The sequence below is a fragment of the Bos javanicus genome, chromosome X (assembly GCF_032452875.1).
Source record: "Bos javanicus breed banteng chromosome X, ARS-OSU_banteng_1.0, whole genome shotgun sequence".
NCBI lineage: Eukaryota > Metazoa > Chordata > Mammalia > Artiodactyla > Bovidae > Bos > Bos javanicus.
In genome coordinates, this window is record NC_083897.1 from 7,799,790 (window position 1) to 7,826,401 (window position 26,612).

The following is a 26,612-nucleotide window of genomic DNA, read 5'->3' on the forward strand; positions in this document are numbered from 1 at the left end:
TTCAAACAAATGATTTTGAGGTGAACCATAGTTATTTTCTCACTGGCATAATCATTCGAACAATGTATCGTTTTTGTTTTTTTTTAAATGCCGGGCACATCATAGGTGCTCAACAGCCACTGAGTGGATCACTCTACAATAATCACTGTGCTCATCAATTTGCGAATTATAATTACCTGAAAGGGGGCATTGAGATTTATATTCCTTTGCCAATTCTAAAATATACTCAGCATGTCTCAATCCTTTTAAAAATCAAACCCTTTACTGTCATTCTCTACAAAAAAATTTATTTGTATAGGTATCATTGGGGTTCAAGAAACTGAAGAGTAAATGAATAAGTCTGGGCATGACTTCAGCCCACTTTCTACCCCAGGTGCAGAGGAAAGAAAATAGGATTTTCTCATATTATTGGATAAGATGTCTGTCATTTGGAAACATTGTGGTCCATGGACTAAGACACAAAGAAGAAGAAAAGGGCTAGGAATCTTAGCTAAGTTATTTTGAATAAGCAACAATATACACAATGATATACAATCATTTGAAAAAACTATTGTTTATTTAGAAAAAAAGGTTACATGGGTAGAATTAGATAGATAAAAAAATTTCCTTTTAAAAATGTCACTGTGAAACTTTTCCAGATGAAAGTTCAGCAATACAAAGCTTCTCTAACTGTAGAATTAAAACACATTTTTATTCCCCCCAACCCCTTGGTTTTTCTAACATAATTACAAGAAAAAATGGCAAGGGACAAGTGAGTGCTGGTACCATTTTTTTTTCAAACATGTTTTAATGTCGTACACGAACTATATAAAATGATTCCTAGGCATTGCATAAGACACTGCTCCCACTTTGTTTTTTTACTGACTAAATATAAAACAGGCCAAATAATAAGTTAAAATTGAGTTTTTAAATGAGGTAAATTCAAAATGGTTCAATAATTGTTTATTTTCCATTTCAAACAATAAAAAGGAAGCATCTCATATTGAAAAAAAAAATAAACCCAGGCAATATTTAGTTACTCTAAAGTGAAATTCTGTACATATGTAACCTTATTTGCTTGTTGGAAACTGTATGCAGCACATTGTGCTAAAAATATGAAACAGTTAACACTTTCAGCCATTTACTGAAAATAAACATGTAGAAACTAAGCAACAAGTTAAATACAGTAATGCACAACTCAACAATTTTAAGTTTTCAGCATGGAGCAATAAAGCAGATAACTGAATAATTTAAGGAGATGCAAATGGGCCCTCTTCATTCATAATTCTTGGCAATCTACTCAGGAAAATAAATTTCTGGTCACAGCTGAACAATTCATTCCAATCTCACCTGAAAGAAACAAAGTGATTATATTGATAGATAAGAAAGGAAGCAGGGTGAGAGAAGTGACGGATGGAAGGCAGAGGAAGGACAGACCAAAGGAGAAGGGAGAAGAGAAGGAAGAAGGAAGAAAAAAGAGAAGGAAGATTTAAGAAAGAAAATCAATGAGTTCTGTGAATAACCAATGCTTGAATTAAGTTCCTAGATAAGGATAAAATATTTGTGTATTTCTTATTGCCTACTTGGCATACTATGATAACTTGTATTTTATCTGAGAGAGAGGAAAGAGGGGAATGGGGGAAGGGAGGAAGGAAAAAATGAAATAGAAACAAGTAAAACATTCCACTGGGACAAGCAATAGCTTGTCAAAAGTAAACAACACATAGCAATGAAAAGGAACCAATTTTACATGATCAATAAAAAGAAAAATGACATCACATTTTTTCATAAGGACATGATTTTAATAGTTACTTATATTAAGATGCAATGTCTGCTAAATTATAAAAATTGCTTTAAAAATATATTGACTTAATTATACTCGTTTCCTTTATGTATTGACATTTTTCAAATACTGCATATTTGAAATAAATCAAAACATGATTATTACAACATGTGGCAAATAAGTTATCTGCCTAACATTGTTCTCATTCAAATTTTAAATTAATGCTTAAGGCATTAAATTTTACTGATGAAATACTACATTCACACATTTCATAAAATCAGAGCTAGAAGGGTCTTAGAAAATAATCACACTTGCATGAAATGCTGACAATAATTTACATATCATTTCTATACAGCATTCTGTTCACATCATGTATAATCTTGACATTACCAATTATAATTATAGATACACATATGTTGAACTTACAATTAATTTTAATACTTAAAAATCATTGTTCCTGTTCATCACTGATGAATGGATAAACAAAATGTGGTACACATTCATACAATGGAATAATATTCACTTATAAAAAGAAAAGAAGCTCTTATACATGCTACAACATGGATGAATCTTGAAAACATGATGCTAAGTAGAAGAAGCTAGACACAAAAGGCCACATATAGAATGATTTCATTTTTATGAAATGTCCAAAATAGGCAAATCCAAAAAGAAAATACTTTAGTTACTTCCAGGGGGAGGGGAAAGAGAGAACTGGGAGTGACTCTAACAGGTATGGGGTCTCTTTTGGGGAAGATGCAGATGTTCTGGAATTAATGGTGATAGTTACAACATAGTGATATATTAAAAACCACGTTGGCAAATTTTATTTTATGTGAATTTAACTCACTTTTTTAACTGCCAAAAAAGTTCATGTTACAATAAAGAGTATTGTATAATAAATGGTATCAGTATAAGAAATGGGTTCTCAATCATGCTGCTGCTAAGTCGCTTTAGTCGTGTCCGACTCTGTGCGACCCCAGAGACGGCAGCCCACCAGGCTCCACCGCCCCTGGGATTCTCCAGGCAAGAACACTGGAGTGGGTGGCCATTTTCTTCTCCAATGCATGAAAGTGAAAAGTGAAAGTGAAGCCACTCAGTCGTGTCCGACTCTTAGCGACCCCATGGACTGCAGCCCACCAGGCTCCTCCATCCATGGGATTTTCCAGACAAGAGTACTGGAGTGGGTTGCCACTGCCTTCTCCATCTCAATCATGAAGCTGTCATAATTACTGGGCAAGGGAAATTTTGATGACACATTTAGGGGTACATTAAAACATAAAATTGGTATCACTGTTAGAACATGTGAAGATGATCTTTCCCAGGAACTGAAATTAAAATTTTTACAAGAGCCAAAATCCTCAAGCAATATAATCATACCAATATTGTAAAATTCATAAAAGTTAGCACACAAATACAGCCTATCTACAAAATTAAGGGACTTGTTCCAGGACGTGATTTCCTCTCCTTTCTGAGAAAGAAGGATGACCTAAACAGTGACATTTTTATTAGATGCTGCTTCTGGATGGCAAATCTCAGGTAAAAATTGTATACACAGGGACCTTGCTGCAAGAAACTGCCTGGAGGTGAAAATAATGTTCTGAAAACCAGTGACTTTGGAATGTCTCGTCAAGAGGATGGTGGTGTGTATTCATCTTCTGATTTAAAGCAGATTCCCATTAAATGGACAGCACCAGAAGCTCTCAATTATGGGAGATATCGTTCTGAGAGTGACGCATGGAGCTTTGGCATCCTCCTCTGGGAGACCTTCAGCTTAGGGGTCTGTCCACACCCTGGAATGACAAATCAGCAAGCACAAGAGCAAGTGGAAAGAAGATACTGGATGTCAGTCTCTCAGCAGTGTCCAGAATGTATTTACAAAATAATGCTGAAGTCTTGGAATTACAAACTTGAAAACCACCCCAAGTTCAGGGAACTTGAGAAAGAAATGTCATCAAGAAGAAAGTCACACAGTGATGAAACACTGCTAAACTCAGACTTTAGGACTCTATCTTCCAGCAGAGTAATATTTTCTTCTCATTAACAAGTCTATAAGGTTATTTTTTTCAACTATTTTTAAGAAATGTGTACAGCTTTAACTACTGTAATAAGAAAGCACAGGTTCTAAATGCAAGAAATCCCACGGATCTTTTCACATCGAGGACTGCTGATATTTCTCAAAGAGTTTCTACTTTAGGCTCAGTTCAGAGTTGGCTGTCCTTGACCCTAGACAGCTTTCCTCTCCCAGTACTATAAACTGCATTGGTAATACCATCTTTGCAGGACACATTTCCAAAAAAGGTGGCCTTTCACTGTGCTAAGACAAGATTACATTTGTAAACATCATTTTCCATTGGGAATTATTTGGACATCCTGGGGTTTTTTCTTTTTTGCTTTTGCCAGAAATAGGCCTTGCTGTTTTAGTAAGGTTGTCATTTCCCTATGTTCCACCACACCCTTCTCCTTTGTCTGGGTATCAGAAAACTATGTATGAAATGCCTTCAGAGAGTACCCTTTCAGAGCTGAGGTAGCTGATTTTCAATGCAGTTACTTTATAGAGAGCTGTGGCAGCAAGAAGGAAGTGTGAAACATAGGTCTGGGTGAAAGAGCAGCTAAACTGTTGATCAAAGTAGAGAACAAAGACAAACAGAATATCAGCCTTGTTATCAGAGCTACCCCTTTATAAACACATACACACACTAATTTTATGATTAAATTCACCAAAAAGTCCTAAGAAATGTTTCAGTAGTTCTTCATAAAAGAGCCCTCTGGATGGCAACAAAAGTTATGAGGAGAAACTACATAATACAAGCCCAGCAAATTAAAAGCTTATTCCTGGTTAATCCTAGTACCTGTACATACACATACACACACACACACACACACACACACACACACAGGCACCCACAAGCCAAGTAGAAAGGCACACATGGATAAAATTGACAGTTAAAAAGTCCAGTGAACATTTACAAGGAAGAAAGAAGCTATAGGAGAAAGACAAAAGGACAGCCATCCTAAGCCCACTTTACTCCTTCACTTACCCTTAAACTGCTCCCTAGCAATTTTTATCATCACAAACACACTTCCTGAGGTATTCCAACTGGATAAAATGAACAGTTAAAACTAGGATTCTGTTGAACTGAATCTCAGCACATCCTGGGGTACCTCTCAAGATAAATGTGTGTATGGGAGTAGCCACTCAGGGGTAAATGCGGCACTGGAGTCTTTGGGAAGTGCTCAGGCCTGTGTACAGAGAAAGAACAGCATAGCACCTGAGTGAATATTTTGTCTGCCTTAAGTGGAAGAAAGGAAATGGAAAATCCCTCCTGTTCTCTCCAACTGTTTAGTGCCTATGAATATCAGTGCACAGAATTCAGTGATACTTTAAAGGATAAAAATGAAGAGAAAAATAGTTTGGGGCTATCATTTCAATCTCCTAACAAAACTTTTGTATACCTTTAGTGGTAGCTACACACAGACCCAGATGAAAGCATAATAAACATGCCCTCAAAAAATATGTTGCAGTGCATAAAGCAACTTCTTAAACAGTATACTATCAAATGTTATGAATAAACTGAACCTTCTATTGAGGGGGAAAAAAAAGTCAATGATGTTTTTCCTCAATTCCAAAAAGATACAGTTAACACTCTGAGTACATAATTCTTCATGTAAAGTTAAGAGTATCTGAAACAGGTGGCTCAGTGGCAAAGAATCCACCTGCCAAGCAGGAGATGAGGGTTCCATCTCTGGGTTAGGAGGATCTCTTGGAGAAGGAAATGGCAACCCTCTCCAGTATTTTTGCCTGGAAAATCTCATGGACAGAGGAGCCTGGCGGGCTATAGTCCATGGGGTCGCAAAGAGTCAGACACAACTTAGCAACTAAACCAACACCCCTTGAAGCATAGTAGGTAATAAAGAAAAATACTTGGTTGTCTGATTAGAAGGAACTGCCTTCAACAAGATCAACATCTAAGGAAAGGGATATGCAACACACTCATATATACATAGGAATCAGTGACTAGGATTCTAGGCAAGCTGATATACGCTTGTAAGCAGCGGGAAACTACTGAGAAAGTTAACTGAACACTCCCTACTCTACATATTCCTAAAATAAGCAATCTTTGAGCACTTAGGAGGTCAGTTTCTAAGTATGGACTGAAGAAGACTCAGAATGGGGATTACAAAATCAGTTGTTTATAGGGGCTACTATAAAGTGGAAACAAATGCAAGTGCCTGGGGCCTGACTGGGGCAAACTACAAAAAAAGACCCATTCTATTTAAGGGGGACAAGCACCTAGGCAGGTCCAGCTGATTGCTGCCATGCAGAAATGAGAACACAATGTTGCCAGGTGTGCCGGTTCTTCAATAGAAAGTAACATTTGGATTTTGTGTAACTATTCTGAAAATGTTAAATAACTATGCAAGGCCAAGAAGCTGCTGCTGCTGCTGCTGCTGCTAAGTCGCTTCAGTCGTGTCCGACTCTGTGCGACCCCATAGACGGCAGCCCACCAGGCTCCCCCGTCCCTGGGATTCTCCAGGCAAGAACACTGGAGTGGGTTGCCATTTCCTTCTCCAATGCATGAAAGTGAAAAGTGAGAGTGAAGTCGCTCAGTCGTGTCCCACTCTTCGTGACTACATGGACTGCAGCCTACCAGGCTCCTCCATCCATGGGATTTTCCACCCAGGCAAGAGTACTGGAGTGGGGTGCCACTGCCATCTCCAAGGCCAAGAAGGTATGTCTAATAATCCACATTCTGCCTAAGGGCTGAAAATTTGCAACCTTGGGTTTAAATGTTAAGAGTTAGGTTACACATAAGAGACAGAGATGACAGACAGACCTGAAAATATATTAGGCCTCGCTGGAGTGGAGTATTAGAATAGGAATGTAGTATACTACAAATACAGATGGGTAGCAGAGAGTTAATTGTTAATATTCTTTGAAATCAAGAATCCAGGATCGAAGTGCAAGTAGATTGAGTTTCTCAAAACGTAGAAGCAAGTCTCAATTTAGCAATGTCTGGCTCACTAAAGGACTCTCAAAAGATAGCTGAACTCAATATTAATGAATTGAAGACCATATATATCAATTTAAAACTGAGACTCTAAAGAATGGTTCTAAGTGGAAATTTTTCATAGACAGGAATTTTTAAAGATTAAACTAGGGGAAAAGGTTAAAAGCAAAGAAGTTAGTTGTGTTCCAGAGACCAAATGAAAGAGAGGTAATAAGATGAATTTGGACAAAGACGTTAGCAAAAACAAGTAACAGGAAATACAGAGAACAGGCAAAAAGGATTTTGCAACTAAAAATTATGAAACAGGAAAAGAAGACTTTGGAAGGAATTTAATCTGGGTCACATTCATATATTGTATTTTCTTAACTCTAACATGATCATTTTAATGTTTCTGAAATCAGGGTGATACTTACAAATCAATGTCATTTCTCTATGTACTTTTCTCAAAAAAAATAAACAAAAAACAGTTCTAGAAAGCAACAATGAATCTTACAATTAACGACATCTCTGAATCATGGAAATGTGACATATGTAGCAGTTCTCCTTTCTGTATAATATAAATTAAAAAGGGAGCAAGGAGCAGCAGATTTGAAGTGGCCTAAAGGTAAGAGATCAGTCCTGGGATTTCTTTGGAAGGACTGATGCTAAAACTGAAACTCCAGTACTGTGGCCACCTCATGCGAAGAGTTGACTCATTGGAAAAGACCCTGATGCTGGGAAGGATTGGGGGCAGGAGGAAAAGGGGACGACAGAGGATGAGATGGCTGAATGGCATCACTGACTCGATGGACATAAGTGTGAGTAGACTCCGGGAGCTGGTGATGGACAGGGAGGCCTGGCGTGCTGCAATTCATGGGGTCACAAGGAGTCGGACACGACTGAGTGACTGAACTGATACTGATACTGAAAGGTAAATGATGCCAATCAGAAATGATGAGAACTCTAAATGAAAAGGAACAGCATAAAGACTTGACCAACCCTAGAAGGTATCCAACAGAAGACAGCCAGAATAGCTTAAAAAAAAGGAAAAGTCTACCAGTGCTTCACAAAGAGTCTATGCAAGAAGAGAGATGTATAAAACCACAGTGACAGCTGTCAATGACAGTGACTGGCCCATTCCTAGTGAAGATACAAGAGGTAGAGCTTTTTTTTTTTTTTTTAAGTAAGGGGACCAGGTGACAGCAAGAAGTTAAAAGCAAAAAGCAAAATGCCAACTAAAAGGAAGGTTATGGTGAAGAATAAAAAAAAGATTAAGAGTTTATCGTTCATCAGGGAAGACAGCTAGTTGTTAGGTAAAGGGATAGCTAGAATTTAAGAATAGGTAATATTTCTTTTATAATCTTCCTAATTTAAAAAAATCTACTAAATTCTTAAAAGCTCTCTCACAACTCTCATCTTCCCTTCTATGCTACTACTTAGAAAACAAGCACAAACTAACAAAACAGAAAAAGCACATAATCTGTCAGGAAGTTACCTACCTGGCAACCTCAAATCCCTGCTTTGTAGCCAAAATAAACAGAGGACAAAATCCATACTCTAAAGTTCACTGCTTTATATGGAACAGGCTCTCAGACATTTCTCACTCAAACTGTAAACAGCCTTGGTTATCTATCCAGTTTCATAAAAGATTAGAAGCAGCAAATAATATTAGGAGGAAGGTAGAGAATGTAAGTACACTTGATGTCATTAAGAAGTGACAGCTAATACAGAAACAAGAAAATTGGCTATAAAAGATTCAAAAACTTCAATACTGCCATCTCAAACCATTAGCTGTAGAGGGCAAATCATGCTACATACCTCAATAATCCTAAGGCATCAGCAAACAATAACTTTTCAAATGATGATCTGAGTGCTCAAAAAAGATCATATTAAGTGTTCTGAACACTCTGTCCACTTAGATGGATAAAACATTTTTTAAAATTCATATAAGGTATAACTACTTTGAAAACAAAATTGCCTATTTTAAATTCCAAAACTAAAAGCACAGACCATATTTTTGGCTTTGAAAAACATGGGCAGTGATAGAGAAGCAAGAAACTTTAAGACAAAAAAAATCTCTGAACAACATGTCGGCATGAAAGGCAAAAAGATGAGAGAACACTAGCAGGCAAGAAGATCTACGTTTATGTATTGGCCATGTCAGGTAATATCTCTGTCACCCCCTTCATCTTAACCTCTAAAGAGTCTCAGTTTCTTCCCCTGTAAAATGCAGATACCACCACCACCTATAAGGTACTTTAAAAAAGTGATTAATTATCCAGAGAAGATGGGAATGAGTGGTGAAGAGAAAGCCAGATGTTTTTAAACACATCTTGATGCTTTAAAAAAGAAAAAAAAAAAGGCATGACTAATCAGCAAGCTTAAAATGAAAACAGCTTAAAAATAACCATGAATCTTGTTTCACATCTTTACCCAAAGACCTGAGCATTATATTTAGGTGAAAAACTATAGTTGTGTCTTGCAAAAATGGATCTAGTTTCTTCAACATTATCATATCTCATTTTATATTTCTATCTTTAAATGAAAAAGAGGTGAGAGAACACTCACCTTGATTGAAAGTCTTCATTATCTGTGCTTGTCCGAGGACTTATGAGTAGATGACAAATTAAGGGAAAACAACTTTTCGGGGGGGCGGGGGGGGGGAATTGTGTCTCGTCTTGTAGTACAATCCCTCAGCCTACAGGCCTAACTGACTCTTACCAGCCTGGCACTCTCAGACTCTACCAGCTCTGCTCACCTGCAGCATCATCTTGCCCTGCCATTCCCCATTCCCCCAGCCCAAGGGACTCTGTTTCCTTTCTTCCTCTTGGTGACAGAGCCAGAGGGACTTTAAATCCCTTGGTGGCATAAAACCACCTCAGTTACCAAAGAAGTTTAAAAAAACAATCAAGTCTCCCATTTCCATGTTTTATACATTTGAGAGGGTTAACTAGAGAGACTATTTAAAAGGTAGACCATTTTAAAAAGTCCTTAAGCATTTAGACACATATTACAAGGGTACAATTCTAAATAAGATCAGTATCAAAGTTTTCCATTATACTGATTAAAAAGATCTATAAGATGAAAAGGATATTGTTTCTTCTCTTCCTTTCCTCCTGAACTGTCCCGTTTCTCTTTCTTTTCTATCTTTTCTTTATCATGCCTGGACTCCTATAACGAATGGTAAATTAGTTGAGGAAGGGAAAACCAAATATAAAAATCAGCTTAAAATCCCTTTTCATCACCCACCAGCCATAAATTTTTCTTCAGACTTATTTAATATAACACCAAACGCACAAGCAAAACAAAACTGGACTTCATCAAAAGTAAAAACTTGTATACATCAAAGAACACTATCAAGAAAGTGAAAAGACAACCTACAGGACAAAATATTTGTATATACGTATCTCATAAGTGTCTAATATCAAGACTACATAAAGAATTCTTACAACTGGGCAACAAAAAGACAAACAATACAATTTTTAAAATGGCCAAAGCATCTAAATAGATTTTTTCAAAAGATATACAAATGACCAACAAGTACATGAAAAGGTGCTCAACATCATTAGTCATTAAGAAAACACAAAAACAAAATGATAGTGAGATACTAATTCACACCCACTAGGATGGCTACAGTAAAAACAAATAGAACAGAAACGGAAAATAACAAGTGTTGGCAAGGATGTAGGGAAACTGGCACTCTCCTATATCGCTGGGAGAAATGTAAGCTGTGCAGCCACTATGGAAAACGGTTTGGTGGGCCCTCAAAAAGCTAAACATAGCATTACCATATAACCCAGATATTTCATTCCAGGGTATATACACAAGATCACTGAAAAAAGACATTCAAACAAACAATTCATAGTAGCACATAAATGTTCATAGCAGCACAATTGACAACAGCCAAAAAGTGGAAAACAGGACAAAAGTCCATCAAGTGATGAATGGATAAACAAGTATCATACATTCAAACAACGGAATGTTATTTAGCCATGAAAGGAAATGAAGTACTGATACATACACCACCATGAATAATCTCAAGAACATTACACTAAGTGAAGAAGTTAGAGACAAAAGGCCACATTATTCTATAGTTCCACTTATAGGAAACAGCCAGAGTTTTTGATAAGCTCATAAAGAGTTCATAGAGATAGTAAGCAGATTCAGAGTTGTGAAAGGCTAAAAGGAGGGGGAAATGGGGAATGACTTGATGAGTATGTGGTTTCCCTTTGGGGTGATGAAAATGTTCTGGAACTAGACAGACGATGAGTGCAAAACACTGTAAATGTATTAAATGCCACTGAATGATATACTTTAAAATGGTTAATTTTATGTTATATGAAATTTTACCTCAGTTTAAAATACTTATTTAAAAGGAGCAGCCTCCCTTTAAAAACCATCACCTTATAATTTTCAAAAACTGCTTTGAAGAACTATGAATATATGGCATATATGTTGATTAAATATAATGATGCTTTGTAAACACCTTAGTAATGACTTGCTTACTTTATGACAGATGCATGGGATATATTCTGAGTATTCTCCATTAGTATCTAAGAGAATGCACACTACACTTAATTTTAAAATCAAATATAAGATGTAAACATAAGTTTACTAGGAGAAAATGTTATAAAAGTGTGTTGAAAAATGAGAAAGACTTTATAACAGTGTAATGATCAGGGAGAATACATGTGACCATATTTTAATCTCATGACTAAAGAGAAACTATAATAATTGTTGTCAGAGAAAAAAGAAAACACACTGAAACTCAATGATAAGAAGTAGGTGTGAGTGGAATGGAGAAGAAAGGAAATTCAGAAGTAATCTAATTCTACCCTCCCAGCAATTTGGGACTAAACTGCTTCAAGTTCTCCAAGAAAACCTGCCCTCCTCCAAAACCTCCTCTTCCCACCCCCAAATAATTAACAGAAAACTATTTGACTACCAAAAAAAAAAAACAACAAACCTCAATATTGGTTAAATTTTCTAATGGGAGATTTTCTAAGAAAATGTTTCATTGTTCCTTTTGTTCTCATAATTTACCTTTTTGCCACCAGAGGAGATTTTATCCATCTTTTCAGATTTAAATGAGTCGCCGCCTTTTTCTTTGCCTGAAGATTTTGACTTATTTTTTTCCTTGTCTTTCTCATTTGGATAAGGAGACTCACATGGACTTTCACTTTTGTGTTTTGAAACCCCCACTAAAATGATAAAAGAGAATCATGAAAGCCTTTTTCAATTCAGTTTGATGACTACTCGGAAAGTATTAATAAGTCTACCTACTTGTTCCATTTTCCTCTTTCCGCCTCTTGGTTAAGTCCGGTGGCACTTCTCGGTCATTGTTTGAGTGATCCTAGAACCAAGAATTGTGAACTACGTTGATTGAGAGTTTTTATTTTAAAGTACTACTTTTCTACAAGAAGAGCATAGCTAACTAGCATTGGAGAATATCTGCAGTAGTTTCACATACTTGGTAAAATGACATGATAGGCAAGAAGAGCTGGTAGAGATTATTAGGCTGAAGATCCTTATACTGTAGAAGATTCAAACACACTTTAGGGTGAAAATACCAGTTAAACACCAAATAATAGACTGTCATGCAACAAACCAGTACTTTAAATAGGACAACAGACACACTACCGTACATGATAATGAACTTTCCAAACTAGTTTTTAAAAAATTACAAACCCTTTTCCGCTCTTTCCTGTCCTTTTCATCTTTTTTTTCTCTTTCTCTGGATCTTTCCCTTGACTTGTCCAAATCTTTCTTGTCCATTTCTCTCTCCTTACTCTTGGACAGTGGTGGAGGAGTATGATTAATGTAGAGCTGTTAAATTAAGGCAATATTACTAAAGATTATTAGTTTTCCAGTATTGACATTTGCTTGATTGTTTATTTAACGAAAGACATTTGGTAGTAGACCCAAAGTCAAAATTGGTCAGCTGTATGGACTATGAGAGTTAAAATAAAAGGGCATGGCACAAATTATGCAAAGACTTCAATTCTTGACCTAGTAAATGTTTATCATTTAAACTCAACCAGTTCACTCCTCCCTCAACTGAGATTTTTATTAGTAAATTCACAAGCTACAGGTCCTTATATAGTTCTACTGTGAAGACCTATAGCCACCATCATTACAAGGGTTCATGTGTGAAAAATAGTTACTGGGCTTTCTCTACTATTAAAAAAAAAAAAAACAAACTCTACACAATCATGGGAATTTTAAAAAGTTTTACCATTCACTGATAAGCAATTGATGACAGTGAGGAAAATATAATATAAAACCTAGCTATGACTTTACTAATAAGTCTTTTCTGCCTCAGTATAAATCATAAATAGATTATTCCTTAATCACCGTTAAAGGCTGCATATTCTCTACTTCTGAAAGCACTCCAGTTTCTGTCAAGTAATCACAATTGACTGTAAAATTTGTCTTGCGCTGAGCTGTGTTTAGTCGTTCAGTCGTCTCCGACTCTTTGTGACCCCATGGGTTGTAGTCCGCCAAGCTCTTCTGATCATGGGATTCTCCAGGCAAGAATACTGGAGTGGGTTGCCATGCCCTCCTCCAGGGGATGTTCCTGAGCCAGGGATCGAACCCAGGTCTCCCACATTGCAGGTGGATTCTTTACCATTTGAGCCACCAGGGAAGCTCAAAACTTGTCTTACTGGCTCTAAAAAGCTCAGAAAGCCATATTGTCCATTGAGGTTGATGAAACAGACTGAAAAATAATGAACCAATGTTCTCTTTTGCCTATTCTTTCTCCAGTGAAAGGCCCATAGGCCATAAAATAGCCAAAGATCAAGGATGTGTTAATTCTAAAGAAGAGGTAATCTTACTTATACAAGTTGTAAATATGGAAATCTATTAAAAAAGAAAATATTAAGGAAATAATCAGACACCTAACCTTGTAGCATTTATAACTGTGCTATAAGCTTACATTTAACTTAAGACATTAAAAATTATTAGGCAGGGTACTGAACATAACTCATTACATAACTACACAATTCTAGATATACCTTGAGAATGAAAAGAACAGTGAGTCAAAAGTCAGATATTTTTACACAAACAAATCCTTTGGTATTCAAAGGAATACACAAAAAAAGACGGCCAACAGTTTGAGAATTAACACTTGTTTTTTAACACCACCAAATATTTTCAATTCAATTTGCTCAGAAATACTGCGATAGCAATGCATAAGTAGATTCTTTAAAAATTCAATGTATAAAAGTTGATGATCAACTGAAATAGACAAAATGTTTATTAATAACAAAGAGCAAGAGAATGAGAAACAATCATAAAAGTGCTTGTCCAAAAGGTACTCTTGCCAGGTACGTGCCCTAAATGACACTAAGATTTTCTAACTGAGGAGTTTATTCACACCTTAAGTCAATATTACTCATGAAACTGACAAGACAAAGAAAGCAATGTTATTGCAATACTCTTAGTGTAGTACTGCTTAGTTCTTCCAGTAAAATTTCTGTTTGTGATTATAAGTAAGTATGTGCACGCATGCACACATGTGTGCACGCAGGCATGCACACACGCACACTCCTCCACAAGAATGAAATGTACCTAACTTGAATTCTGTATTGCAAGGAATTGGGAAACCTAGAAACTCTTAGTTTAGAAATGTACCAGTTCTATTCCTTCTTTCTATCCTTCTAAGAATAGTTGTGATGACAATACTCTTTTCTACAAAAACAGTCTCTCATTGCCTACAGAATAAAATGCATATTCCTTAGCTTGAGCAGTCCAAGCTCTTCACAAGCTTTGCACAATTCTATTCTACTATGGAGTAATCCAATGTACTCTAGGCTGTGGCTGCTGCTGCTCCCTAACACCCTGTACTTCCCAGCAGGTCTCTTCACTGGAACAGGTGTTCATTTTTATCTTAATCTCTTAAACTACTTTGACTTCAAAAGCCATCAGCACTTCAACATGCCCTCAACTCCACAAATCACTGTCCAGTGAACTCTTATTTTATATTAGCCTTTTTGGTGGCATGTATTCCTAATTAATATCATGTCATTTACTTTTGTCCATAACACAGTTTACAGGACAGCAGGGAAGCTAATTTCCCTTTTTCTACTTTGACATACTTCCCAGTGCCCTGGACACACAGTGAGTACTCAATACATATGACGATGGCCTGACATGTAGGCTCAGGTTTGGTTGTAGACCCTTGTTTTAAGATGATGAACAGAATTAAAAGCTGAAGTTTATTTTTTGAGGGGGGTTACTGCTCCACTCTGAAATTACAGAGAAGCTTGGTTTAAAGGAGCCTGCTATGCATACTTTATCCAATGTAAGTGCTAAGATTGCTAAATAAAAACACAATGGACCAAAACTAGAAACATGCCAACTGGAAACTGGGGGTAGAAGGTGAACTGACAGAAAAGATTTGGATACTAATTCATCTTGAAAAGCCAGGTCCATGTATTACTTTCACTATGGATTGAAAAATGAAAATAGCAACTATTTAATTTTTTAAAAAAAGAGGACCCTGGACAAAGTATAACTAAAAGATGAAACTAAAGCAGGGCAACATTTGTACATGTACAATAACAAAGTGACCTGAAAATATAGACACACACCTTTCAAATCCTCTATAAAGTAAAAGCTACCACAGAAACAGTGAGTTTATTTATAGATCATTCATATTAGAAAGCACTCAAAATCCAGAAAAAAAAATTTTCTAAGACATTTATATGCTAGTAAACTTTCCTAGACACACAAAAAGCAACATCAACTACCATTCAGACTAGTGAACTTTGGATGCTTTAATATGTCCAAAGGCATAGAAGTTCATTTTAAATATTTACTGAACATCTGATCATACTGTCAGGCACTAAGGATCTGAAAAGTGGTATGTATGAGTCACAATTTTTACAAGTATATTCATATGCCATTTCTAAATGTTCCAACTGAATATGGAATAAATCTATGAGTTTTAAATGCCCACAAAATCACTATCTTTTTTTTAAGGGGAACAGGATCACCCTTGAATCACTATAATTTAAAAAATACGACAAACACACAAAAGAAGTTAAGAACGCTTTCAACTACTATTGAAATATGGGTGCTAGGAATCAAAGAACTATTTTTTTGCAACTTTATTTTCATGGTGGTAAGAATACTTGAGGAACCTTAATTTTAGTACAAGTTCTGGTACTAACAAGTTATATGCCACTGGGAAAAGATCAGAAACTTTAGGCTGTTATTTGTTAAAAAAAGACACTGCTACTTGCCCTTCCTGCCTCACAACATCTATGATGAGTATGAAATGAGATAACATATGCTTATCTCATATGTTTTATTTTCAAAAGGCTTTCACAAAATGCAAGGAACCATAATCTTCATCATTGATTTAAAAATCCAGTTAAGTGTAACAGCAGGTTTCCAACTGCTTCAAAATATGTTCCAGGAAATATTCACAAGGTAACATTGTAAACCCATGAATTTAAAACAGCCCACACAAGCCACTGACGGTTAAGACTGACATACATACACAATCCCACTCTGGTTATAAAAATCTACTATACTGGAATACATAATCGATATAGCAAAATTTTTACTTTAAAAGAAACCATTCACATTTGATTAATACAGTATATTCTAAAAACAATGCTACAATTTCAGGACAGGCATATTGGCTAATCTAAGCTGTTAAAAATTAGTGCTTACTTGCCCAATATCCACAGACATTTCAATTTAAAGCTATAGTTCTAAAAGTGGTTAGTACTGTCAACTGGCTTTGTTCCCAAGATATAATTTTTTTTACTGGTCCACCAGTAAGGAATCATACTTAGCAGATATAAGAGGAGGCAAAGTAGAAAACCAAAGTGAAACAGGGTACAAATTTTATAATAATAAAGACAAAATAACATGAACATTGGACAATTCAACTATAATCATGAAATGAATGAACTCTGTAATAAGATACACAAACTGCACATTATTTTTAGTAGCAGAATATTCAAGAATAGGCAAGAATTAATACTGACATGTAAACACAACCATTGAGTTGAATATTCCCCTCCAAGAGAATGATTAGCTTACATTAACCATATTTTTTGATAATATGCCACAACTACCAAAAAGGTAGCTCGGCAGAAGTGACATAAAATGGGTTGACGTTTATGGGTTGAGATGGGCTCGGTTTTTAGAAGAGTTATGTGAATGCATCAGATATATCTTTTGGTCTTCTGGGTTATCTAAAAAAATTAGAAAACAGTCTGACAGATTTGTTTTGAGAAATTAAATAAGCCTACTCCCCCTTAAAAAAACCAACTCCCTCCGCATTATCTTAAACTTATTTTCAGATTTTGAAGCATAAAAGGATAAGGCATTAACAGCAAGCAAGGAGAGATTATAGAAAGGTTGCCACATTACATACATTTTGTAACAATTTCACTTAAAGGGATCATCCCCATTGTCATCCACTGTTTCAGTTTGTGATAGGTATTTTTAAAGGTTATTCCACTAGCTTACTGAATTTATTAGAGTGAGGGTATACTAAACAAATGAAGTAACGAATTTTTCTTTGTTTTACTTAGGCATGATGATTTTAAAAGACTCAAACCTTTGCTGAAGACTCCTTGAGTTCGATGAGACTGTCCTGTAGAAAATGAATGGAGATGACAGGTGAGCTGGCATAGTTCTCAGAACCCAGAGGAACTTTGGGAAGTATGGCTGTAACCTGGAAATAAACCATCTACTTCTTGTGAGGATAAATCTCGTGATGTCATTATTATATGAATATCAACAGTTAAAAAAAAACTATGTAATGGAATTGTAATGTTTAAAAAAAACTCAATTATATGTACTCATTGTAACAAATAAAAATCTTTCTCTGCTCAGAATTTAAAAATAAATGTCAATGCCACATTTTTTCATAATACTGTATTTAAGCTACAGGTAACACTAAGCTTAAGAAAGCAAAATATTTTTTCCCCATAAAAAAGTTTAAGATAGTGGAGATCACAACATTGTCTTATATTTTCATAGTTTTTCTTTAATAGAGAGGTTTCAATCTTTACTTGTGACTCTATCATAAACATACACAAATTTTATTCTAGGCAGAAAACTCAGTGGCATTACATTAACAAGAAAACAAAATATATTCTATAAAAGAGTAATTAACTCTTTTCTTTTTGCAAAGTGCCTCTAATTGTAAATCTCATACCTTCCACAAAAAAAAAAAAAAAAAAGACGTTAAAAAAAAAAAAGAAAATGAAATTACGGTATTCAACCACAGTGCTCTTGATGAAGAATTAGTTAACTTACAGGTTTAAAAGTTCAACGTACTGCAAATTCAAAGATTCCATGAAATTAGATGACTTTAGAATTAAAATTAAATATGGAGCAAGGAATGGCTACCCTGAGTCTTCAAGAAGGCTACACCCACGATTTTGTGCTGCAGTTGAATGCCTGGGGTTTCTCTTTGCTGGGTGGTAGGATTGGATGCCACATCTGCAAGGTTCAACTTGTTGGGAACCCAATGGGTATAAACAAACCTCCAAGGGAAGATACAACAGAAGCTGCATGCTCACTGAATATACACAACTACAGGAGAACTGATCACCAAGGAGACTTTAAAATGGAACTCCTTTCAAGACTCCTTCTTAGAAGGCACACATCGGTATGACGCTCATCAAGAAGCTTGATGAATTCAGAGGTATCTTGTTTATCTTGTATCATCCAGGAAGTCTTCAGTGATATATATTCTTCAATATTTATGCCGGAAAATAGGCTTCATTCTGCTGCAAAGATTCATTTGCTTGTAGCTACCATTGCACTCCAAAAAAAGACTGCTTAAAGCAGTGAGGCACTTCTGGGAAAAATTTCTCTTGCACTTTGAAACACTACAAAATTAGTGCTAGGTCCTTGAAGTTTTAATATTCTTATAAGAAAAATACTTGATAGGAAAAAAATATCAGTCCATCAATATGTAAAAAAAAATCATTTTCTAATGCAATATAAAACCTCCAGTGGCTCCAGTGAATACTTGGCACAAGACTTGAAGGAAGTCAGGACATGTATTCCAAACAGGTGAGCCTAACATGGACGCTGCCTTCCTCAGGCTATACTAACCTTTACTGTTGAGGAATGTGATGGAGAAGGATGGGTATCAATTTTGCGACGTTTCTGTTCTGTTGGGATGAAAAGAAATAGTCACAATTAAGGTATGTTTCCACTTTTCCCAAACACTTAAAAAAAACACACCAACTTCTAAGATTCTTAAGTATTAGTTTCTGCCTTTAAATTACACCAAAAGTAAACAAGTAAAAAGAAAGACAAACTTAAACTTGCCCCTTTCAGGCTCTGTAATATCTGATCGGGGAACAGGTGATTTCAAGGACCCAGAAACTGGTGTTTTCTCTCCTCCTTTAACATTTTCCTTTGATTTCATTTCCTTTGCTATATCTCGTTCTCTGGATGGCTCCTTCTCTCTTTCCTTTTCTTGAGTTGACTTTGATTCTACATTCGGGACAGTGGTCTTGAATTTCTCATCTTTAGCTTTTTCTTCCTTCTTGAATTTTTCTTTCTCTTTGTCAGATTTAGGTGTTCTTTCCTTTGTCTCTCTTGCTTTTTCATCTTTATTTGGCCGTTCTTCCTTTGGTTTTTCTTTACCATCTTTACCAAGTACTCGGGCCTCTGGAGTAGTAGCTGGAGTCTTTTCTTTTTTCTCTTTTTCTTTCTCTTTTCCTTTTTCTTTGTCGTTTTCTTTAACAGTTTTGCTGCTTAAGAAGGAAAACATGAGATTTTAAGACAAAATGGCCATAAAATATATTCAGTTATAAATCATAAAGCCTTTTTTTTTTTTTTTACTAACTTCAAAAATTTCAAAACTAAGAGTAACCCTTTGAAAACTAAAGGACAACTTTAAGACAAAAGGGAAGTACTTCTTTATCCAATAAATAATAACCAAATCACAAACAGTAGATTAAGAAAGAGTAATTAAAGTGATGCTGGGCCTTTTTGTATATGTTCATAACCTTTGAGAATTAAAAGTAACAAAAACTATCCCATAAGACAACCCAGGGTGCTATGATCAGGAACTGGATCACTTAGTTGGATGGATCATTGGTCTAAATCAGTGTATGCTTCTCTCATATTAATTATTCTTACCTAGACTGTCCACAGCAAACACCCAATCATAAAAAAATTTTTTCAACTTCAACACATACATTCCCCTGCATATTCCAGTAGAGGAAACAAAGGCAGTTTCAACATTATAAAAAATGTGAGGAAGGTAAGCATATCATCAAATAGCAGTATATAGAAAAATTTTAAGTTCAACATAAATGAGTTTAATAGTATTCAACTATCATCCTCTTTCATTCATGTCTAGTGAGGTTGGTTAATCATATAAGAATTCAGAATTTTGGTCCAGAGCACAGTGTTCCTACCTGTTAGAGCCACTATTTCCATTACTTGAATTCCCTTTTGGTGTGGCACTAGAAGCTTTATTAACAGCTTTCACACCACACTGAGATCTCTCCCTTGATTTATCTGAAATAAAGGTAAAGCTTTATTTGACAAGCCCCAAGATGTAAATAAGTTACAATTTCACAGCAAAATGATTAAAGACTAGATAGAAAGAAACAAAGGAATGATCACTTCTTGGCAGTAACATACTCCTACTCAGGAAACAAAAAAGTAACACTAAGCCAGCATTTTACTTGTCATGGGATACAAAACATATCAGTTTCCTGGAGCAAAATGTATTACTTATAAATTCATACAAATAATAAGCATACCAGTGTCCTCGGTACTGCTTTCGTCTGACTTAGATACACTTCCGATCGACGATGAAGAAGGCCCACCACCAGGCCCATTTTGTACACTGGCAACTGCATTCCTCGGAGGGGGGTCTTTGTGATGAAACTCATTTTCAGGTATCATGTATGACTTTCTACTTTTCAACTGCCCAGAGTAGCTGAAAGTCGCACAAAGTGTTTAAATATACAAATACAAATCAAAAGGCACAAACATGGGGTTTAAAAGAATAAAATTAGCAAGTTATTCACTCTGATACTTGGTTCCAAAGAATAAAATAATATTAACTTTCAGTAAGTTCCTAAAGGTCTTTATGGAGAGCCTAGATGCTTTCTTAAAAATAAAAACCTCAATGTAAACTAATCCTTCAACTAAAATGCCTTTTTTCCACGACTGAAGATCTGATAATTCAACTAATGATAAAACTGCATTTCCTTCAAGCCAAAATATGTTATGTATGACTTTTGAAACTATCATCCAGTACAGACCGGAAGCTAGTAATCAGAAGTGACAACTCTCACCAGCCTGTGGGAACATGATCGCATAATCTCCCATAATCTCCTGAAGTAAGGCAGAAGATAAACTTCAACACTGTAAAACATTTTAGAGTCTTCAGAATCCTTCTGTAATCTAGTCTCATAAATCACATTAAAGTATAATTGTTACCCCATAGCCAATGCATATAGATCTGGCCTCTTCTCTTTTTCCTCTTGGCAGATTTTATGCACTCTTCTTTCCAATGCCTGACCCAGATTCAAAACTTTTGGGTACCAAGGAAGTATTTTTGTTAGCACAATCAAGATATTCCTGATGTGAGTATATTCGCCTGTTTCAAGGCAATGTACCGAGGCCTACAACAAACATTTTAAGATCTGTTGTTATAAAAGCGTCAGGATGAAGGAGGAAAAAACACCTTTGAGAAGTACACATTTTTTCTTACCTTGGTTAGTTTGTAATGCCATTTGTGTACAACATGTCGAAAATTTTCATAGTCTAATTGATCAGCTTTATTTCCACCATCAAATCCAGTTGCTCGTAATATAGTAAGGAATCCTGGATAATTTCCACATTCCTAAGGGAGAAAATAGGCTGTCACTTTTAAAGAAAGATTCTGTCCTCCAAAACAGCAGAAGCTGAAACTGAAGTAGACTAGATTAATGATTCCGTGGGAAAATATGACGTGTATCTAAATTATAGGTAGTTTTCACAGAAAGATTGTTGATTCAGTGACATTAACTTGAAATATTAGTTTGAGATAGGATAAAAATATAGCACTTTTTAATAATGAATGAACTGTGCTTAAATTTTAAACATTGTTTTACAACTGTATCTTGAACTCAGCTTCCCTTTTAAAAGCAAACAACCCAGGACTTACTGGAAGTGGTCATTATATACATGGTAAATGGGTACAATTTAATAGTCTTTGTTTCTCATACCTTTTCATACGTGGCTCTATCACTGTGCCACCTGGTCACAGTCTCTAACATGCAGCAAAGGAATCTCCCATATCGACTAGCTTCATTTTCAGTACAGCTTGCGACTGTGTAAATTATATCAGAGAAAACCTACAGGAAACAATGTGTGAAATGTGAAGACAGATCAAGTTCAAAATATTAAAAGACCATGTAATACCAATCATAATAAACTAAACAGGTAGGTTTAGTCTAAATGCATCATCCCCTCTTATCACAATTCCAAGACCTTTAAAGATTTTGGCTTTTGTGAAAAAATAGTACATTTATAAAGCAACAATAACAACAACAACAAAAACCCACTTTTATGAAGAAAGCTGATTTACAATGACAAAAGAAAAAAAATATCATTGTTATTACATCATAACTTTTTAACAGACTTAGCCATAGATATTAATGGGGTTACAGGGAGCAGTTAAGCAGGGTTAAGCAGAAGCGAGGCTGACAGAAACTAGAAATAGGCAGCTAAGAGGCTGTAACATAAATCAGATTTTTAAACCATAAAATGCAGTAATTTATTATTAAGAAAAAAGCCAGATGCAAAAATCTGTGAATGTGACCATACTAAAAAGTGTCCCGGCTTTTATATATGTGCAAAAGTGTAAGCTTTTTTGTTGTTTTTTGAGGGGGTGAAGGTTAAGAATGCATAAACTCAAATGTAGAGTTAATGGATTAACAAGGGGGTGCTTATTATATATACCAGGCACTAATCAAAGTGCTTTTGTGTGTAATGACTCATTTAATCCTCACAACAATCTTATGAATCAGGTACTATTATCCCGTTTTACAGATAGAAAACTGAGGCACAGAGAGATTAAAAAACTTGCCAAAGATCATATAGCTAGAAAGGAGCAGAGCTAGGATTCAAGTTCAGGCACTTGGCTCTTGAGCTCATACTTTTAACTACACACAAATAATACCTCCACAGATTATAATGTTTAGCTATCTTTGTGTGAGACTTTTTTTAAAGGTTGCAATAAAAAGAACTTACTCGATCATAGCAAAGAAGTGTGGAAAAATTTGGAGTTTTCTGTTGATGTACCAATTCAACAAAACGAGCACAGTAAACAGCATCAATTGCTGAAAAAATACATCGAGGAAATATACACAGCTGTAGAAATTTTGTGATGGTCTCATTTTTGGTAGATTCTAAAAATAAGGGAAGAATATATTAAGTGGTAAACTTCTTCCTCAAGTGCCTCAAGGTCACTAAACATGACAACATTAACTTTAGTGTAGAGAATGCTATAAAACCACAAACTATTTATAGTTTGTAACCAAAAGGTCATGCCTGGGATAAGACTTTCATTTTCACTCTGTGGACATTTTTCTACCTATAATTTCTCCAGAAATAAGATTTTATACATACGAATTGAATGATAAGCTGCCAATATGGTCAATTAATTTCATCACAAACTAAATCTGTTCTTTCAGTGAACATGTGAAGTCAACTCTGCATTAATGAATAACCAAAGAATGGGATGGGCTTCCCTTGTAGCTCAGTTGGTAAGGAATCTGTCTGCAATGCAGGAGACTCGAATTTGATCCCTGGGTCAGGAAGATCCCCTGGAGAAGAAAATGGCAACCCACTCAGTGTTCTTGCCTGGAGATTCCCATGGACAGAAGAGCATGGTGGGCTACAGTCCATGGGCTCGCAGAGTCAGAGACAACTTAGCAACTAAACCAAACAATGGGATAGTGAACACTGAGTTGAAATACAAACATAATACACTTCAGTACCTCCAAAGTTATAAACCTCTGCTTTTTTAATGTTAAGTGGCAGAAATGTAACAATTCCAACAACTTACTTGCTAAAAGCCAGTTGTCCTTTTCCAGTTTCAGTCTCTGCAGAACTCGCTGTACATGTTCCATCTGTTTCTTTTCTTCTTCAAGAAGCTTGTCCTGAAGGGCAGTACATCGCTCCTTCTCTTTTTTCTTTTTATTTGGAGGCTACAAAGTATAAGTTAGATACTTTTCTAACTATAGGCACATTACTTCTCCTTCTTTTAATTAAAAAATGTAAGGAGATAAATGCCAGTGTTTTATACTAATTACTTCAACAGGGATGTTTAGGAGTCCACTTGGATGTGCTTTCACCTCCAATCAATAAAGTCAGTCTTTGTACCCTACCAAAATAGGCTACCTTCTCAACAGGGGTACTTTTAGTCTGAGGCATAGAGTCATCTTGGATCCCTCCTTCTCTGTTTCAACATTCTAATTGCCTACAAGTCCCTTGCATTCCCACTACCTCCATCATAGTCTATGCTCTCAGTACCTCATAATGAATTACCCAAAAGCCACCTAGGTGGTCTACTGCCCCATGCCAATCCCTTGGCCTACCAAATGAATCCTTCATACCACTGTTATGAGCAAGCTTTCTAAAGTACCATTTTTACCATTATTGCTTCCCTGCTCAGGAATCTAAAATAGCTCTGAATTTGATCAAGCCTTCCTTTCTAACTTTCATTGCTCTACAGCACTGGGCACCATCCTAATCATTCAAATTTATCACTATAGTACAAATGGTCTCTTTAAACCTTAGATTACTTCATACCTTCACTGAAGCTCTAGAGTCGCCAATTTGCCTCCATATTTCTAAATCTAACCTATCTTCAAGGCCTATTCAGTTTAAGACTCACCTCTTCAATAAAGTTTTCTCCTAAAGAATTCTCCTCTGGGGAATTCCCATTCTTCATGCAATTAGTAACACAGACCATTTTAAGTTGCTAGCACAGCATTCAGTAGAAACGCAAACTTGAATACCTTACGATTGATCATAACCTCCATGCACTCACCAAGCCCCTGCCCCCACTCATGGAGAGATCATTTCTAAACCCACTTAGAAAAACATTATAAAATAACAAGATAGAAACCTGAGCTACAATAATTCCAAGATACAGAAAATGTTGAATTAATACCATGAAGTTATTTTTCTTGAGCTACTAGAACAAAAACCTACCATTTCCTGATTGTCATCAATTGCTTTCATCTGGATTTTAAGTTTATTGACTTCCCGTTCATAGCTGGTATGTGGAACTGCAAGGTCATACATTGTCAATGACCAGAATGTAGCATAGAATTGAGGACTGATGTCATCCCAGACTTTGGAAACGTGTAAGGAAACCACTGCTTCATGAACAGGAGCCATCACCATTTCACATGATGTGATGTACTTATGAACTTTATGCTGCTGTTTACTCCCCTTCTCTGATTTTTTAAGTTCGTCATACTTTGACTGGAGATAAAAAAGTAAAAACACATACATACAATATTTATACCAATGACTTTCATAGTATAAAAACCTAGGTTCCCTTGAATGGATACACATATATATCTATGGCTGAGTCCCTTCACTGTCCACCTGAAACTATCACAACATTGTTAACTGGCCATACTCCAGTAAAAAAATAAAAAGTTACCAAAAAAAAACCTAGGTCCCCTTTTCAAGAATCAGAAAATAACCAATCAAAAATGTTGCAGGAAATCTAATTTCTTACCAACAACATTAAAGATAAATCATCCCTGGAAGCTGTTTCAATATTTAGTCCTATGATCTTACTAGGAGCTTTTCAGAAGATTCCTATTGCACAAGTTCCTGCTGAGTAAGTGAATAGGGTATGTGAGCCCCTTGACCATTTCCTCCACTATACTCTTGCTGCTGCATCAAGGACTGAACAGGTGGGGTTTCCACTCCTGCTTTTGAAATATTCAAGGGAACCAAGTAGATGGTCTTAACACTAGGAACTAAGCAGGACAGCAAACCAAGACAGAATGTTTTATCACTACATGTAGCCCCTGTCATCTGTTATGATCTGTCAATTAAGAAGCTGGATTAACACAAAGAAAGGTTATGAGAACATTACCATAAGACTGTTAAGTAGGAGAACCAACTGTCCAGATCTCCCTGTGATTGAGAGGTTTCCAAGGATGCAAGACTGTAGTGCTGAAACTGGGAAAGTCTTGGGCAAACAAGGACCTACGGGTAATCCTATTGCTAAGCCAAATAAGATTTTCTCTGAATGACTACGGTATACTGAAGTTTAAAGCATATGGGAACTGACTTCCTAAAGCTTATTTTTTGGCTTGATTGGTTTGGGGGAGAGTCGGGATTAATTGTATGAAAAAAAGAATCTGTTAGTACAACAGAAGGGACCACATATTATCAATAGTTCATAAAATATATGCCAAGCATAAAAAAGAAAACAATACAAAGTAGAGTTGTTGCTACTGTCTCATGTCCTTCAGTTTAAGACGAAAGAGCTCTCATTCAGAAAACTGTCTGGGTTAGGCATCATCCCTGAAGATGAACCTAAGATGACATCTAAAACTAGCTGCTTCTTTATGCTAGAAAAGCACCTAAATCATTCAGTTTTTGCTAAACATGGAACCCAGAACTAGAAGGTCAGAAGTCAAAGGTCCTACTTCCAATTCTGCATCATGACAAGCAGAGTCTTGGCTCCTTACAATCCGGCTGCTGTTCCCACTGAGTGCTGCCATACTCTAGGCTCATTGGCTTGAAGGCACACCAAGTGCTCTTTGTTTCACAGGATATCTCAAGCAGAATAGAGAATCATACAATTATTTTAGAAGTGGGAAAAATTATCTCTT

At 36.0% G+C, this 26,612-nt stretch overlaps 1 protein-coding gene and 1 pseudogene across 14 annotated transcripts in view; one reads left to right on the plus strand and one right to left on the minus strand.

Moving 5' to 3' along the window:
• Positions 1 to 529: 529 nt before the first annotated feature.
• Positions 530 to 26,612, minus strand: part of THOC2 (THO complex subunit 2) — a 118,753-nt gene continuing 92,670 nt past the window's right edge. For 2 of the 14 annotated variants that reach the window (XM_061409456.1, XM_061409452.1), the window contains exons 23-39: positions 24,964 to 25,239; positions 23,813 to 23,954; positions 22,996 to 23,153; positions 21,969 to 22,097; positions 21,473 to 21,604; positions 21,199 to 21,383; positions 20,514 to 20,692; positions 20,163 to 20,265; positions 19,063 to 19,490; positions 18,844 to 18,902; positions 17,333 to 17,464; positions 12,439 to 12,576; positions 12,034 to 12,103; positions 11,794 to 11,951; positions 9,845 to 9,921; positions 9,319 to 9,364; positions 530 to 3,552 (exon numbers count right to left, since the gene is read on the minus strand). In XM_061409456.1, coding sequence (XP_061265440.1) covers positions 9,337 to 9,364; positions 9,845 to 9,921; positions 11,794 to 11,951; positions 12,034 to 12,103; positions 12,439 to 12,576; positions 17,333 to 17,464; positions 18,844 to 18,902; positions 19,063 to 19,490; positions 20,163 to 20,265; positions 20,514 to 20,692; positions 21,199 to 21,383; positions 21,473 to 21,604; positions 21,969 to 22,097; positions 22,996 to 23,153; positions 23,813 to 23,954; positions 24,964 to 25,239 — 2,394 coding nt within the window. In that variant the 3' untranslated portion in view covers positions 530 to 3,552; positions 9,319 to 9,336. Of the gene's footprint in view, positions 3,553 to 9,318; positions 9,365 to 9,391; positions 9,922 to 11,793; positions 11,952 to 12,033; positions 12,104 to 12,438; positions 12,577 to 15,839; positions 16,965 to 17,332; positions 17,465 to 18,843; positions 18,903 to 19,062; positions 19,494 to 20,162; positions 20,266 to 20,513; positions 20,693 to 21,198; positions 21,384 to 21,472; positions 21,605 to 21,968; positions 22,098 to 22,995; positions 23,154 to 23,812; positions 23,955 to 24,963; positions 25,240 to 26,612 lie in introns of those variants that run through there. The other 12 variants (XM_061409450.1, XM_061409455.1, XM_061409460.1 and 9 more) reach the window with 10 other exon arrangements.
• On the plus strand, positions 2,989 to 3,803 carry LOC133242257 (tyrosine-protein kinase Fer-like; annotated as a pseudogene).